Genomic DNA, 18,151 nt, shown 5'->3' on the forward strand with positions numbered 1-18,151 from the left:
TTATTTTGTATAATGCACTACCAACCCGAAGTATAGCAAACGGGTTGTTCCCAAGCGTTAGTGGAAGTGGGAGAGTGAGAGTAAAAGTCCTCGTGTAAAGAAGGAACGAACAATCAGGAAGAGCGTTCTGTCACTATATTAATGTGAATGGGTGCGACGAATAATTGAATATGTAAGAAGAATCTTACCTTGGTGTGAAGCTAAAAAAAAGTGATCTATCATCTTTTGAGAATGTAGCAGTTTTTGGAGTCAAGAAACTTCAGCATAATTAGTTCTTCCTGTACCTCTCCATTCCCCTTGTCATTAGTGAAAGTCTCGTCTCAGTGCGAATCATAAGTTTATAGTGCAAGTGATATCAAATACAAGGGCTATGTTTCTAGTGTTTTTATATAGTGTGCGCATATCTACATTTATCATGCAGTATTATTATTTCTATAATACTCGGTGACCTGTAGTTGTTATGAAAAAAAAAGCTTGCATAGTGTTTTAATTCACCTGAATGTATGCCTCTTTTGCTCCAAATATTTTTATCAACATTTTATTTCCGAAACCCCGAAGTTCCCGTTCTTGTATTTATGTTAGGGATCAATTTGCACATTCATGCAAAATTGGGCGGATTAAACGCTTATTGATTTCAATATTTTCGATGTTTGTTAAGACAATAAAATGTTTTACAGTAGGGTAAACTTTAGTACATAAGTAATATGCAATACTTTTCTACAATGTAATATGCCATTACAGTCTAATGAAATTATGTTTTTAATAGGAGGGTGCCCGAAATTTTTTGCACCGACTGTACTTGATGTTTAACAAAAAATTTCTGGCTGTTCATATAATTCGTAATTTTATTTGTTATTCTATTTCAAATTAACATGAAAAAACTGTAAAAAATTCATTGGGAATGATAGTTTTGGGAATCAATACCTTTATTTATATTTTAAATTAGTTATAAGTCTTGCATATGTATATGTAAATGGATTATTACAATTCTTACGGTGTCAGTGCTATCCGAAAATATAGATCCACTATTGGACGGAACTTTCCAGATCAAATAACCAATCTAAAATTCGACAGAATTTTCAGGACCACCCTTCACCTCTCTTTTAGATACCTAGGTCCTTCTAAAAAACTAGTTTAATCCAGATTTTACCAAATTTTATTCGTTTCAAAGCCCCACCGCCAAAATGCTTAGTTTTGATTGGATGATAAACCCACGCTATGATATTAGGGCGCAATTATTCCATTCCAAGCCGGAAAATCTTGCTGACAACAGCCAGATTTCGATCGTCGAGCTTAAAAGGTCGCAACGGAGTGAGAAAAACTGCAGTAAAAGGTAAAACTAATATAATAGTCGAATAACTACCAAGCAGGAAGCTACGGAGCCGTAATTTGTTAGTTTTTCATAGTAAAAACCGGACTGAAGAAATAAAAAATAGATGACGCCATGTTGTGCAGATATTGTTAGTTATGGACAGGCTTTGTAAAGTGCATCAGTTTGCGAGTTTTCTTAGGAATCTATAAACAGTTTCGGAGGAGTGGTGTTTTCTCCCTTAAAATATTCTTATCCTTAAAATTATTCCTTTTCTAGTTACGTAAGGCCTGCCTCACTACCGTTTGTGTTCGTGTATGTAGTGGATGTGATTTCTTTTTGTATTTATTTATTAGTAACATGGCGGTATTTAATTTTGTGGTAGTCAGTCCAGTAATCACAATGCACGTGTAAATTTCAGTAAGGGCTCCTATCTGACTCCCAAATTGGGAGTACGGCTTCCAGCGGGATGAGTTGAACATTCAGTTTGTTTCCGGGTTCCTGCCCCTTCAGGGCAGGGGTCCTATTGCTAGCTAATACTCCGATACGTCCCCTCAGGGCATCGATTAAACAGGTTGATTTCAAGAATGTGATTTAGTAAATAAAGAGCCAGTTGGCCCTGTTCATTTCTTTCCTTTCGTTACCTTTCATAGAGCCGATTTAACATGGTGAAATCTGAATGATTTCTGTGTATATTTATTAGTATAACATGTATTAATGTAGTGTGTAGTATGATTGTGGCATGATGTGTCTTGTAGTTCGAGTAGTATGTGTATATTTGTAATGTAGTATCAGTGATAGTGATAATTAAGTGATGAAAGAGTGTGTTGGACAGTGTAGTATTTACTATGCGATAAATTTTTATTACTCCGTCATTAAGTGAACGTAATATAGTATAATAATTCCGTGTACAAGGTCACATTCAGTTGTTCAAGGGTTCATTATATCGTCGCTAGCCCTAGTGTCAAAAGTCAGTACTAACCGCCATTCTTCCGTCGAGGTGCTTAGTGATTTAGTTTTCATGAAATTGACCTTTCTTTTCGAAATAAAACCTAGAAGGTATAATTCACAGCCCATATGAATGTACAGTTAGGTCAAGTGACCCAAGATTAATATATTCTGAAAGTTTCAACATTCTGCATAGTCTAGAAATCTAAATATTTAAATAAATAAACAATACGTAAATTTTTAACAGAAGTCGGGCGATATGATGCTAGTTCTTCGCTTTGAAAATATATTAAATGTCCATCTTTCTTCGTGGCTGTAGAATTTCATTGTTGATGCAGAATTTTATAAACATTAGACATTATCGCAGATAATTCTATTTTCAGTGAACATACATAGGATTTTTTTTTCTTTCGTTCTTAATAAAGCTACCAAGTATTACATAGTATTGTGTGTGTGGTAAAAGAGTCTTGGGTTCGAGTGAGGTTGTCGTGCGGTGATCGGAATGGGAAAATGTTTGTAGTGATTATAGATTTTAAAGTATTATGATGAAATGTGTAAATAGTCTGGGCGTAGATAGAGGAAACAGGGTGTTTGTAGAATATAGCGTCGTGGCAAATGAATATTAATGTGAATATGAATATTAATAAGTATATGAATATTGTAGTAAATGAATATAGAATATAGGACACCCATATAGTTAAATATATAGTAGCCCAGTGAATACTTCGCCGCGTGTTGATATATAGATATTGAATAGATACGTGTAGCTACAAACATCTCAGGTTCTGACCCCTGCACCATAATATCACGCGGACCGGAGGGCGATATATAGTCGGACTATGGTAGTACTTTGTAGTTTTATGTGTTATAATAATAATCAACCATAGTAATACCATCTGATAGAATGGGTAGCATCATATAATCGCTGACTAGACATATTGAATAATAAATTATGAAAAGACAATAGTAGTTAGACAACAGGGCTGTAGTGAATCATATCTTCTGGTCGGTTTTAAAAAATAGAATGTACCACTCCGTGAGATTTTTTTTTTCTTCACGTTACCTACTCAGGCTAGCTTACAATGTTCATGGAGGCGACAGCTCTGACTGGGTACAGAATCAAAACAATTAGTTATTGAAATTTATTCGCGTACCCGGATGTCGACCCCTAGTCCCTTTAAGTATTTTCATTTATTTTCTTAGTTTAATTAGACGAGGGAAATTAACGACATCCCAGACCGTGGCGTGTCTGCGCAGGGTAGCTATCGGTGAGGTTTGGCATAGAAATCACCGATCCAAAATTCAGTTTATTTAATTTTTTTTTATTTCGGCAAATCATTAGTTAGGGATATCTTAGCTATTATTCTAGTTTCATTACTGTCCTCGAACCTTCTTAGTTTTTCTAAGAGGTCGAATATTTTTTTTTACTTAGAGATTTCAAAATTGGGGACGCAGTTACCTTTTCCCTTTCCCCCTCTCCTTTTATCCTGCTGGTCTGGGCCGGATACGGGGATCGGATTTCAGTCTTACAAGCCAACTCTTGTGGGATTGGGATCTGATGGACACAGAACTTGCATCCTTGGCAGCAGGACGCCCCTTGAGTCTACGTATTTGAGTAGACCACCCTTTTTGGCATATTAAGAATATTTTGGCTATGGATTTTGTTGAGAGCGAAATTCGACTTCTAACTTTGTAGCGTTAGTTATTTCTCACTTAAGTCTTTGGCGCCCCTATTCTTCGTCTTCCTTCTTCTCTATCTCTCTCTCTGTCTTCATTTCTTCAAGTTTTTTAATTTTTTCAACCTTCCCCCCCCCCAAGATTTTGAACTTGTTACTTACGATTTATTTAACGTACAACTCTGATCTGAAATTACCAGCTGAGACGTTGCAAGACACGATTCATGAATGGAGTAGATAATGATTGGGTCCTCCATCACATTTTGACCTATCGCTGAAATGAACAAAGACTTAGTATTTGACGACACTTCGATTACGTTCTTTCACCGTCGTTCCTCTTAAGTTTTTTTTTCATCCGTTGGTCACTTTCCTTTCTGTTTTGGTTTTCAATTACCTTGTAGTTAACCTGGGCCCAGAAATTGTATTTTGATTTACCTAGTTATATCTAGAAATGCTCTGTGTTACGTGCCTGCCTCACAAAGTTTTTTTTTCCCTTCATGATTTAAACACGAATTGATTATATAAAAGTTAAAAATTTATAGACGCGCGGTATCAGATAAAATTTAATTTGTTTCCAAATGTAATGTTGGAAGTCATTTGTTTTCTTGGACAATGTTGCAACCTTGTAAAATTTTATTGTTGGGGATGATTAATTTAAATGTGTGCGCATTTATTATAAATATATATATATAGAGAGAGAAATAAATACTTCGAAATATATGTGTAATTAGTATGTGAATATGATGTTAAAGTAAAAGTATGATATTAAATGTATTATGAATATATGTAAGAGCGCTCGTGTCTGTCCCCCTAGACGTGTATTGGTTGCTATAGTTTACCAGAAGTCTTCCGACGAATTTAAGAATGTAGATTTTGTTAAGAATACCGCCGTGCACTTAAGTAATTTTCCTTTTCTTCTGAATCAATGTAAGTGATAACCTCTGTACTTATATAATGGCATGCATTGAAAAAAATATCGGCAGGTCTAAACGTAACCCCCATCATAACAAATATTATCCCTGAACAATTAACCTAAAACCATTGTGGAAAGTGCACCTTGAATCCTTCTCACCTACATGTGTATCCTATGACTTGACCAGTTTTTTTTTTATCCTCAATTTGAACCATCATACTCCGTACACCTGTGGAAGATCATTTTTTTTTAATCCGAACCATGTATAAACATATACGAAAGTGATCCTAATGAAAGGTCTCGTGAAGTGTCCCAGTGTTGGATAAATAACTTGAAATTATTCGATTAATAAATTTGGAAATAGACCGTCTAAGAGGAGAAACTTCCTCTAGTGAAAGTTATTTTCTCGAAATCCCTAGATGGGTATAGACGTAGCAGTGTGCGATTGCAGATATAAACTGTTACCAGTTACAAACCAAATATAGACGACGAATGGTTTTGTAAACCAATAGATATATATATATACATATAGAGATATATATAAATGACCACAAACTAAGTTAAATGGAGCGAAACGTTTTGGACACTACGACTAGTGCGTGAGTTGTGATTTGGACGCTCGAAATTATTAATATTTTAATATCTCGACGTGAGGTAGAGACTCATATAAATTCTAATACACCAAAAAGTTTTTTTTCTTTCCTCTTTGTCCAATTTTTTTTTAAGTGGAATAAGTTTTTTTCTTTTGCGTATGTCGCAAATCATCATTTTGCTTTAGCATGCCTAAGATATGATACGTGTAATTATTTTGTTTTCCTTTCTTTTTCGTTTGTCAATATGATTGAATATATAAAAATTTACTAAAATATAACACTATGTACTCTATTAATATATAACCAAGAACTTGTGCGTTTAATATTTTCTTGATAATTATTTGTTTTGTCCTTTTTTTTCTATGAATGTAATAAACTATTTGTACCTTTGTAGTTAGTTGGTTTCCTTTAAACATATATACACTGTCCTGAGTGAGTGAGCGTGTGAATGCATGATAGATTTAATATAAGTAATTTTAGTGATATCATTTGTCATATTAACATCTGTAATATATGTGTCATGTTTTAATATATGTGTTAAGGTAAATAACCTAGGTCATGAAGGACCGTCACTAATGGTTTAAATCGGCTCGAGGAGTGAAGCAAAAATAGCAGGATAAGCCTAAATACGACATCTTTCTTCCAGGAAGTTGAGACTTTTATTGATGCGATACATAAATTTATATTGAGTTGATAAGTTTGATTTTTTTTCCTCTTGGCTAATTCATATGTGTGGTCGATCCTAGAGGACAGAGTTCAGGTGCTGGATAGTTATCAATCACCGGTTGGAATAACTTTACAAAGAATTAAATTTCACCTTTCTCATTTCCAGGTCTAGGTCTGGGCAACCCCATGATCGTGGTGCCTGGAGCTAGGTCTGGGTGGTATGAGGGAACATGTGTCTATTCCGAAGCATTCCAAAATTGATTAGTTGTTAATAACATTTAGAATGATTCATCTTTCAACGACTTTCCCGACCTTTTACTATATTTCCGGAATTATCCAGTAATCTGTTTCTCATTAAAATACCCTATTTCTTTTCTTTCTTCTTTACCTACCTCCTTCTTTTACCCTTCTACTTTCTTCTCTTTCTTTCCTATTTCTAAATGAAAGAAAACGGAGTCATGATTGAGAGTAGTCGCTATTGGCACGGTCAATAAGTTGTTTCGATGAGTTTTCTTCGGGAGTCCGATATGGAATAATTAACAATAACAAAAGGTTTATTGGAAGTTACTCTATTGGAAAATAATCTGGATTTCAATCAGTAAGTGATCTTTCGTAATCGTCCTCGTTAAAGAAAATTAATTTTAGCGACTCCTCTCCAACTCTACATTAGCTCTTTTATCTTCGTTAAATTTTACGTCTTCTTTCAATTTTGGCTAACCGTGACAGGATCTGTTGCCCTAGAAACGGCGGTTTCTATGGCAGCGGACGAAGTTTTCTTTCAATATTGGCGACCGTTGACATAGGACAGTTACCATGGAAACAATTGTTTTCCCTGGTAACGAATCTGAAATTATTTATTAAACACTGTTTAGGATCGAGCACATATTGACTTGGCCACAAAAGGTGCATAATTAAAAGTTACAGTGAGATTAAATAATTATAGTCATTGGCTGTTCTGCTATCTTTGTCTCTCTCTGTAGAAAGGGGGAAATGAAGGAATTTGTCAAAGTAAATTCTAAAAATTGAAAATGCTGGAAGTTGACCCAAGGAGGGAATTAGATAGGAGTCCCTTAATTTATGAATAGTACCTGATTAATAAGTCTTGTTAGTTGATAAGTATATAATTGCATGTGTTTATATTGTGTCTTTTTGGGTGTAAGCTATGGCAACCAATAGAGAAGTCGTATCACACGAGAACGCGGAAGTCTCATGTACACAATGTACATTAGAAAGTAGTGAGAAAAGAGCTCGCGTCTCTCGTAGGCTAGTGAGGTGTCACGAATGTGGGCTGAAATGGATTCATTTCAGTTGTATTAATTTAGAGGATACTGCTGAAAGTGCAGAAAAGGTCCGGGCTGGTGAGATAGTTAAATACTGCAAAGAATGTGAGGGGAAGCTCTACCAGTCGCGTGAATCCATGAGTTTATCCTCTGAGAGAGAAAAGGAACATCCCGATTCAGACGGTGAGCGAGGGTATAGTACTCCGAAGAACCGAGGCCAAATATCTCCAGTGGAGATATCTGACCTCGATGATGATGAAAGAGATGGGGATCCAATTGGTGATAAACCCAAAGAAAAGCAAAGGAAGACTGGGTCATCTAATAATGACGCTCTCCTCCTTTCATTGCAACAAATGCTACAGGAAATGAGACGCGAAATGAATGAAAATAGCCGCGAAATGAATGAGAATAGCCGAGAGATGAGACGTGAAATGAATGAAAATAGCCGGGAGATAAGACGCGAAATAAATGAGAAATTCGACACCTCGGAACGAGAAACCGAATCTCGATTCGAGGTATTAACCCAGAAAATCGACAACATACGCTCGGACTTTGCTTCCTCAATAACTACATTGAGAGAGCAAATGTCTACTGAAATTAATTTGGTCAGATGCGAGGCTCAACAGTCCATAAAGCAACTTCAGCAGGAGACTGAAAGTAAATTAGATCATGTAAATTCTGAAATTGAAGAAATGGATACAAAATTACATAAAATCGACAATAAACTGGAAACACAGCAGGCCGAAATTGATAGTTTAAAGTCAACCTTGTCAGACTTATCATTGAAAACCGAACTGGAAGTAACTGACCAGAAAGTTTTGAAAATTCAAAATGACATAGTAAATATTCGAAAAGAAATGACAAAATCTAGTCGCGAAAAATCAGAGGTAACCTATCCTTTCCCCGGTAGCGATTCCTCAGGAATATTACCCGCTACAACTACCCGTGGCGCAGGAAAAGAAAATTTAATGTCGGTTGATGCACGGGATATTGCGACGCACTACCCCATGCATCGGTCAGAACCCAAGTCGTGGTTCAATTCTAATAGTGTGCCGAATCAGTCGAGTGTTGTGACGACTACGGTCACTAGCGTGAGTGCTCCCTCCTTACATGGAGGTATACAATCACATAGCGTGTTGCCGGGAAAAGGAGATGGGTGCCATTCTGAGTCGTTGTTCATGAGTGCGATTGGTCCGGTGATGGAGCCCAACATGTTCAATACGACCAACAAAATCCCTTTCCCTTACATGGGTAATTATAACACCGCTACTACGTCGTCGGTGGTAAATCCGGTGACGACTCCGATTGTGCAGGATAATATGTTAATTCCCAGTAACTATTCCCCTACTTATGTTGGTATGAGCTCTAAAGTTTCCCTCCAGGACATTGAACGTTTTCCCACGTTTGATGGGAACATTGCGAACTGGTTACCTCGTGTTTTCCTGCTACCTAAAAGGTGAACTCACAATTTCCAGAATCTTAAGCTTTTCAACTGTACTGAGGACAAAAAACGGGAACTTCTATCTCAATACCCAAAGTGAATGTTACACTGTCTCATTTGAGTGTATGAGAGTATGAGTGAGTAGTTAGTTTATTAGTATTAATACATGTTAATTCTATTCAACAAAATTTTGTTATTCAAACAAAATTTTTTTTTTAACGACGCCGGGGAACTGTAATATGCCATTACAGTCTAATGAAATTATGTTTTTAATAGGAGGGTGCCCGAAATTTTTTGCACCGACTGTACTTGATGTTTAACAAAAAATTTCTGGCTGTTCATATAATTCGTAATTTTATTTGTTATTCTATTTCAAATTAACATGAAAAAACTGTAAAAAATTCATTGGGAATGATAGTTTTGGGAATCAATACCTTTATTTATATTTTAAATTAGTTATAAGTCTTGCATATGTATATGTAAATGGATTATTACAATTCTTACGGTGTCAGTGCTATCCGAAAATATAGATCCACTATTGGACGGAACTTTCCAGATCAAATAACCAATCTAAAATTCGACAGAATTTTCAGGACCACCCTTCACCTCTCTTTTAGATACCTAGGTCCTTCTAAAAAACTAGTTTAATCCAGATTTTACCAAATTTTATTCGTTTCAAAGCCCCACCGCCAAAATGCTTAGTTTTGATTGGATGATAAACCCACGCTATGATATTAGGGCGCAATTATTCCATTCCAAGCCGGAAAATCTTGCTGACAACAGCCAGATTTCGATCGTCGAGCTTAAAAGGTCGCAACGGAGTGAGAAAAACTGCAGTAAAAGGTAAAACTAATATAATAGTCGAATAACTACCAAGCAGGAAGCTACGGAGCCGTAATTTGTTAGTTTTTCATAGTAAAAACCGGACTGAAGAAATAAAAAATAGATGACGCCATGTTGTGCAGATATTGTTAGTTATGGACAGGCTTTGTAAAGTGCATCAGTTTGCGAGTTTTCTTAGGAATCTATAAACAGTTTCGGAGGAGTGGTGTTTTCTCCCTTAAAATATTCTTATCCTTAAAATTATTCCTTTTCTAGTTACGTAAGGCCTGCCTCACTACCGTTTGTGTTCGTGTATGTAGTGGATGTGATTTCTTTTTGTATTTATTTATTAGTAACATGGCGGTATTTAATTTTGTGGTAGTCAGTCCAGTAATCACAATGCACGTGTAAATTTCAGTAAGGGCTCCTATCTGACTCCCAAATTGGGAGTACGGCTTCCAGCGGGATGAGTTGAACATTCAGTTTGTTTCCGGGTTCCTGCCCCTTCAGGGCAGGGGTCCTATTGCTAGCTAATACTCCGATACGTCCCCTCAGGGCATCGATTAAACAGGTTGATTTCAAGAATGTGATTTAGTAAATAAAGAGCCAGTTGGCCCTGTTCATTTCTTTCCTTTCGTTACCTTTCATAGAGCCGATTTAACATGGTGAAATCTGAATGATTTCTGTGTATATTTATTAGTATAACATGTATTAATGTAGTGTGTAGTATGATTGTGGCATGATGTGTCTTGTAGTTCGAGTAGTATGTGTATATTTGTAATGTAGTATCAGTGATAGTGATAATTAAGTGATGAAAGAGTGTGTTGGACAGTGTAGTATTTACTATGCGATAAATTTTTATTACTCCGTCATTAAGTGAACGTAATATAGTATAATAATTCCGTGTACAAGGTCACATTCAGTTGTTCAAGGGTTCATTATATCGTCGCTAGCCCTAGTGTCAAAAGTCAGTACTAACCGCCATTCTTCCGTCGAGGTGCTTAGTGATTTAGTTTTCATGAAATTGACCTTTCTTTTCGAAATAAAACCTAGAAGGTATAATTCACAGCCCATATGAATGTACAGTTAGGTCAAGTGACCCAAGATTAATATATTCTGAAAGTTTCAACATTCTGCATAGTCTAGAAATCTAAATATTTAAATAAATAAACAATACGTAAATTTTTAACAGAAGTCGGGCGATATGATGCTAGTTCTTCGCTTTGAAAATATATTAAATGTCCATCTTTCTTCGTGGCTGTAGAATTTCATTGTTGATGCAGAATTTTATAAACATTAGACATTATCGCAGATAATTCTATTTTCAGTGAACATACATAGGATTTTTTTTTCTTTCGTTCTTAATAAAGCTACCAAGTATTACATAGTATTGTGTGTGTGGTAAAAGAGTCTTGGGTTCGAGTGAGGTTGTCGTGCGGTGATCGGAATGGGAAAATGTTTGTAGTGATTATAGATTTTAAAGTATTATGATGAAATGTGTAAATAGTCTGGGCGTAGATAGAGGAAACAGGGTGTTTGTAGAATATAGCGTCGTGGCAAATGAATATTAATGTGAATATGAATATTAATAAGTATATGAATATTGTAGTAAATGAATATAGAATATAGGACACCCATATAGTTAAATATATAGTAGCCCAGTGAATACTTCGCCGCGTGTTGATATATAGATATTGAATAGATACGTGTAGCTACAAACATCTCAGGTTCTGACCCCTGCACCATAATATCACGCGGACCGGAGGGCGATATATAGTCGGACTATGGTAGTACTTTGTAGTTTTATGTGTTATAATAATAATCAACCATAGTAATACCATCTGATAGAATGGGTAGCATCATATAATCGCTGACTAGACATATTGAATAATAAATTATGAAAAGACAATAGTAGTTAGACAACAGGGCTGTAGTGAATCATATCTTCTGGTCGGTTTTAAAAAATAGAATGTACCACTCCGTGAGATTTTTTTTTTCTTCACGTTACCTACTCAGGCTAGCTTACAATGTTCATGGAGGCGACAGCTCTGACTGGGTACAGAATCAAAACAATTAGTTATTGAAATTTATTCGCGTACCCGGATGTCGACCCCTAGTCCCTTTAAGTATTTTCATTTATTTTCTTAGTTTAATTAGACGAGGGAAATTAACGACATCCCAGACCGTGGCGTGTCTGCGCAGGGTAGCTATCGGTGAGGTTTGGCATAGAAATCACCGATCCAAAATTCAGTTTATTTAATTTTTTTTTATTTCGGCAAATCATTAGTTAGGGATATCTTAGCTATTATTCTAGTTTCATTACTGTCCTCGAACCTTCTTAGTTTTTCTAAGGGGTCGAATATTTTTTTTTACTTAGAGATTTCAAAATTGGGGACGCAGTTACCTTTTCCCTTTCCCCCTCTCCTTTTATCCTGCTGGTCTGGGCCGGATACGGGGATCGGATTTCAGTCTTACAAGCCAACTCTTGTGGGATTGGGATCTGATGGACACAGAACTTGCATCCTTGGCAGCAGGACGCCCCTTGAGTCTACGTATTTGAGTAGACCACCCTTTTTGGCATATTAAGAATATTTTGGCTATGGATTTTGTTGAGAGCGAAATTCGACTTCTAACTTTGTAGCGTTAGTTATTTCTCACTTAAGTCTTTGGCGCCCCTATTCTTCGTCTTCCTTCTTCTCTATCTCTCTCTCTGTCTTCATTTCTTCAAGTTTTTTAATTTTTTCAACCTCCCCCCCCCCAAGATTTTGAACTTGTTACTTACGATTTATTTAACGTACAACTCTGATCTGAAATTACCAGCTGAGACGTTGCAAGACACGATTCATGAATGGAGTAGATAATGATTGGGTCCTCCATCACATTTTGACCTATCGCTGAAATGAACAAAGACTTAGTATTTGACGACACTTCGATTACGTTCTTTCACCGTCGTTCCTCTTAAGTTTTTTTTTTAATCCGTTGGTCACTTTCCTTTCTGTTTTGGTTTTCAATTACCTTGTAGTTAACCTGGGCCCAGAAATTGTATTTTGATTTACCTAGTTATATCTAGAAATGCTCTGTGTTACGTGCCTGCCTCACAAAGTTTTTTTTTCCCTTCATGATTTAAACACGAATTGATTATATAAAAGTTAAAAATTTATAGACGCGCGGTATCAGATAAAATTTAATTTGTTTCCAAATGTAATGTTGGAAGTCATTTGTTTTCTTGGACAATGTTGCAACCTTGTAAAATTTTATTGTTGGGGATGATTAATTTAAATGTGTGCGCATTTATTATAAATATATATATATATAGAGAGAAATAAATACTTCGAAATATATGTGTAATTAGTATGTGAATATGATGTTAAAGTAAAAGTATGATATTAAATGTATTATGAATATATGTAAGAGCGCTCGTGTCTGTCCCCCTAGACGTGTATTGGTTGCTATAGTTTACCAGAAGTCTTCCGACGAATTTAAGAATGTAGATTTTGTTAAGAATACCGCCGTGCACTTAAGTAATTTTCCTTTTCTTCTGAATCAATGTAAGTGATAACCTCTGTACTTATATAATGGCATGCATTGAAAAAAATATCGGCAGGTCTAAACGTAACCCCCATCATAACAAATATTATCCCTGAACAATTAACCTAAAACCATTGTGGAAAGTGCACCTTGAATCCTTCTCACCTACATGTGTATCCTATGACTTGACCAGTTTTTTTTTTATCCTCAATTTGAACCATCATACTCCGTACACCTGTGGAAGATCATTTTTTTTTAATCCGAACCATGTATAAACATATACGAAAGTGATCCTAATGAAAGGTCTCGTGAAGTGTCCCAGTGTTGGATAAATAACTTGAAATTATTCGATTAATAAATTTGGAAATAGACCGTCTAAGAGGAGAAACTTCCTCTAGTGAAAGTTATTTTCTCGAAATCCCTAGATGGGTATAGACGTAGCAGTGTGCGATTGCAGATATAAACTGTTACCAGTTACAAACCAAATATAGACGACGAATGGTTTTGTAAACCAATAGATATATATATATACATATAGAGATATATATAAATGACCACAAACTAAGTTAAATGGAGCGAAACGTTTTGGACACTACGACTAGTGCGTGAGTTGTGATTTGGACGCTCGAAATTATTAATATTTTAATATCTCGACGTGAGGTAGAGACTCATATAAATTCTAATACACCAAAAAGTTTTTTTTTCTTTCCTCTTTGTCCAATTTTTTTTAAGTGGAATAAGTTTTTTTTCTTTTGCGTATGTCGCAAATCATCATTTTGCTTTAGCATGCCTAAGATATGATACGTGTAATTATTTTGTTTTCCTTTCTTTTTCGTTTGTCAATATGATTGAATATATAAAAATTTACTAAAATATAACACTATGTACTCTATTAATATATAACCAAGAACTTGTGCGTTTAATATTTTCTTGATAATTATTTGTTTTGTCCTTTTTTTTTTCTATGAATGTAATAAACTATTTGTACCTTTGTAGTTAGTTGGTTTCCTTTAAACATATATACACTGTCCTGAGTGAGTGAGCGTGTGAATGCATGATAGATTTAATATAAGTAATTTTAGTGATATCATTTGTCATATTAACATCTGTAATATATGTGTCATGTTTTAATATATGTGTTAAGGTAAATAACCTAGGTCATGAAGGACCGTCACTAATGGTTTAAATCGGCTCGAGGAGTGAAGCAAAAATAGCAGGATAAGCCTAAATACGACATCTTTCTTCCAGGAAGTTGAGACTTTTATTGATGCGATACATAAATTTATATTGAGTTGATAAGTTTGATTTTTTTTTTCCTCTTGGCTAATTCATATGTGTGGTCGATCCTAGAGGACAGAGTTCAGGTGCTGGATAGTTATCAATCACCGGTTGGAATAACTTTACAAAGAATTAAATTTCACCTTTCTCATTTCCAGGTCTAGGTCTGGGCAACCCCATGATCGTGGTGCCTGGAGCTAGGTCTGGGTGGTATGAGGGAACATGTGTCTATTCCGAAGCATTCCAAAATTGATTAGTTGTTAATAACATTTAGAATGATTCATCTTTCAACGACTTTCCCGACCTTTTACTATATTTCCGGAATTATCCAGTAATCTGTTTCTCATTAAAATACCCTATTTCTTTTCTTTCTTCTTTACCTACCTCCTTCTTTTACCCTTCTACTTTCTTCTCTTTCTTTCCTATTTCTAAATGAAAGAAAACGGAGTCATGATTGAGAGTAGTCGCTATTGGCACGGTCAATAAGTTGTTTCGATGAGTTTTCTTCGGGAGTCCGATATGGAATAATTAACAATAACAAAAGGTTTATTGGAAGTTACTCTATTGGAAAATAATCTGGATTTCAATCAGTAAGTGATCTTTCGTAATCGTCCTCGTTAAAGAAAATTAATTTTAGCGACTCCTCTCCAACTCTACATTAGCTCTTTTATCTTCGTTAAATTTTACGTCTTCTTTCAATTTTGGCTAACCGTGACAGGATCTGTTGCCCTAGAAACGGCGGTTTCTATGGCAACGGACGAAGTTTTCTTTCAACAACACAAAAATTAAATAATAATAATAATAATAATAATAATAATAATAATAATAATAATAATAATAATAATAATAATAATAATTGCTTGTTAATCGGGTTTGATAGCTAAAAGGAACAGCAGTACATTCTCAACATCAGGTGCGAGCGAATTAACGTACGAATTTAAAGTTTACACGATTCTGTTTGTTAGAAAAGCTTCCCTCCCTGTGAAGGTCAGCGACTTGCTTTCCCCTTCTGCAGTGGTAAGTGGTGGGAGGTAGGGGAGTTTCCTATCAGGTTGTCTGAAACAGACTTTAATGTAATTCTAACAAAACATGATTATCTAATATCTCATTACCTTTTCAGTAAATATAAATTTCTTACTTGCTTTTTGTTTTCGTCTGTGTGTGTGTGTGTCAAGTATCGCACTGAAAGGCTTATCAGAGTACAAACGCGTCAGAATCACAAAAAGGATAAGCTTGATATTTCTCGTATGAGAGATCGTCAAAGTTTAATCGACCTGTAAAACTTGTCGTTTAGAATATAAAAGGTAACACTAACACTGAGACCAAATTTGTTTGAATATATTGTATAGGCTATGTATATACAAAAATTATGTACGAGAAAATGAGTAAACATGATGTGACATTTGCAATATTCGAGCTCAATCCGTGAACATCAGTAATCAACTATAAAATTCTGCAGAACGAATGCAAGCAGCAGTCAAAAGTACCCGGAATTCTGTTGTATAGTGCTGCCAAAATGTCTTGAGCCGTGGCAAAAATGTGAACTAAAGCTCACACCCGCTACACACCCACGCGTTGAGCCAATAAGGGTTCAGCTGTTGCTAAGCTAGACAGCCTTAGCGAAAGGGAGTGGAATTCCTTTAGCCGATAGCAGCGCTTGGAATGGAAGACTAGGTGTCAAGTCAATGCGGTATATCTATAGCTCTTTATTATCTCTGTATAAGTACGCATTTAGTTAATTACATTCAAAATTGGCACCCTTGAAACACACACACTAGTTTCACTGCTCCTGTGATTGGTGGAAACATATACGCGATGCCTCTTTTGGTATCTTCGGAAGTTCAGCCACCGTGCTGGTTTTGATCTTTTCTATATTAACGAAACAAAAAAGGAGCCCTTTTAGATTTGGGAAGAGCCAGACACACGATGGTGCTAAACTGTTTTTAAGGCTATCAGTCTCTGAAGCAGATTAACCCCAATATGTACATGAATTTGATGTTTGTGCGTTGCTTGATCTATGTGTGAGATTGTGCCAACTGATCACCAAACAGTCCTTCGTTCAGCTACGCTACTCGTTCACTGAACCTGTTATGAACCTGTTCACACTTATTAGTTTCATAATTTGAGAGAACCTAAGGATTGTGCTGTACACGATTCATTGAGATTGCTTCACAAATGCCAAAACTGCAACATTCCAGGAAGTTTTTGATTGCCCCTAGTATTTCGGCTGCTTCTCGGTCGGTTAGGCACCAGGTCTGTTTGGGTATCCAGGGCAGATTGGCTCTGAGACCCGGACAGAACGTGAGACTTAAGTGACCCGGTGATACATGATTCATTCCATAACTGCTTCTAGCAACTACCTTTTATCCAATAACACCACGTAAAAACAACGACAGGGACTCTATATAAAACAAATGCAGTAACTCATAAGATTAGTAGTATATGGTATTTACGTACCCAAACTTTGGTTCCTTATTTCCTGCTGACGCGCAGGTACTCCTTCATTCGCTTGAGCAATAGCTAACTCCTCAATCTGTCCATCAACTTCGTCATTATTATCATCATTGTTATCATTATGATCTTCGTTAGCCTCGATTGGTGCCTGCTGAGGTTCTATATCTTCTTGTTCATTTGCATCATCTCTGTCGTCGTTGTCAGGTTCTATGATCTGTATTTCCCTTTCATGAGGGTAAATCCGCATCAGTGTGCTGAGGTGCGCGAAATTAGATCTTGGTTGCCTGATCATATACGGACCCTTATACATGATCATACTTGATCCCTCTGATGATGCAATTCGTGGAAAAGGATCAGTTCTCGTTCTGCTGATTGGTACCTCCTCTTCTTCTCTATTCGTCCTTTTTTTACTACAAACCTTTGATAGTATCTGAAAATAAATTTAAAATAATAATAATAATAATAATAATAATAATAATAATAATAATAATAATAATAATAATAATAATAATAATAATAATAGTAGTAGTAGTAGTAGTAGTAGTAGTAGTAGTAGTAGTAGTAGTAGTAAAGAATTTATACAACATCAACGTCAAGGTCTGTGAGTCAAGTAAGTTAGAAGAGGAGGGGCTACAGTGTTTCAATATTCTATTTGGAACCACTGTTTCATATACACATATGTATAAAGTGGACCATTCATCTTGGTACGCCCTTGAAACATCTAAACTACTGGACACAAAACCCTGAAATTTTATACCATGCAAATATTGGTAGGGGAACACTGTTTAGTATTCCCTGTTATACCACAAGAAATACAGTCTTTCCAATGCACATAAATTTGTATTTACAAGATCTTTTTTTTTTTTTCAAGTGGCACTATTATCATCATATTTCAAATCAACATGTCAAACGAGAATTTGCAATGTTACATTTATTTATTCAGTATTCAAAACAAAGGGCGCTACAGTCCAGAAAGTGAAAGGAAATATTTCAGTTTAACGTCCCATGATTATGCTCTTTGGGCTAAGGGAGACGATGATAAAAGAAAGTAAATGATGACGGAAGAGTTGGTGGAATGAGAAAGTGAGAAAAAACGGGAGAACCCCAAGAAAACTGACGGGTACGATGTTGTCCACCACAAATATCCAAATTGTGGTGGCCTCTACAGCAGTAATAACTGAAATGAGACAGACGGGGCAACGCAATTCAAAGTGCTTTTGTATCAAATACTGTGATCATGGCA

General features: G+C 35.8%; 1 protein-coding gene across 1 annotated transcript in view; it reads right to left on the reverse strand.

The window, feature by feature from the left end:
* Positions 1-17,326, reverse strand: part of LOC145669192 (uncharacterized) — a 49,795-nt gene extending 32,469 nt beyond the window's left edge. Inside the window, exon 1 of the mRNA XM_081737517.1 lies at positions 16,912-17,326. Coding sequence (XP_081593643.1) covers positions 16,912-17,224 — 313 coding nt within the window. The 5' untranslated portion in view covers positions 17,225-17,326. The remainder of the gene's footprint in view (positions 1-16,911) is intronic.
* Positions 17,327-18,151: the final 825 nt, after the last annotated feature.

This window comes from Thermobia domestica, chromosome 13 (genome assembly GCF_964235325.1).
Source record: "Thermobia domestica chromosome 13, izTheDome1.hap1.1, whole genome shotgun sequence".
In the NCBI taxonomy this organism is placed as follows: Eukaryota; Metazoa; Arthropoda; class Insecta; order Zygentoma; family Lepismatidae; genus Thermobia; species Thermobia domestica.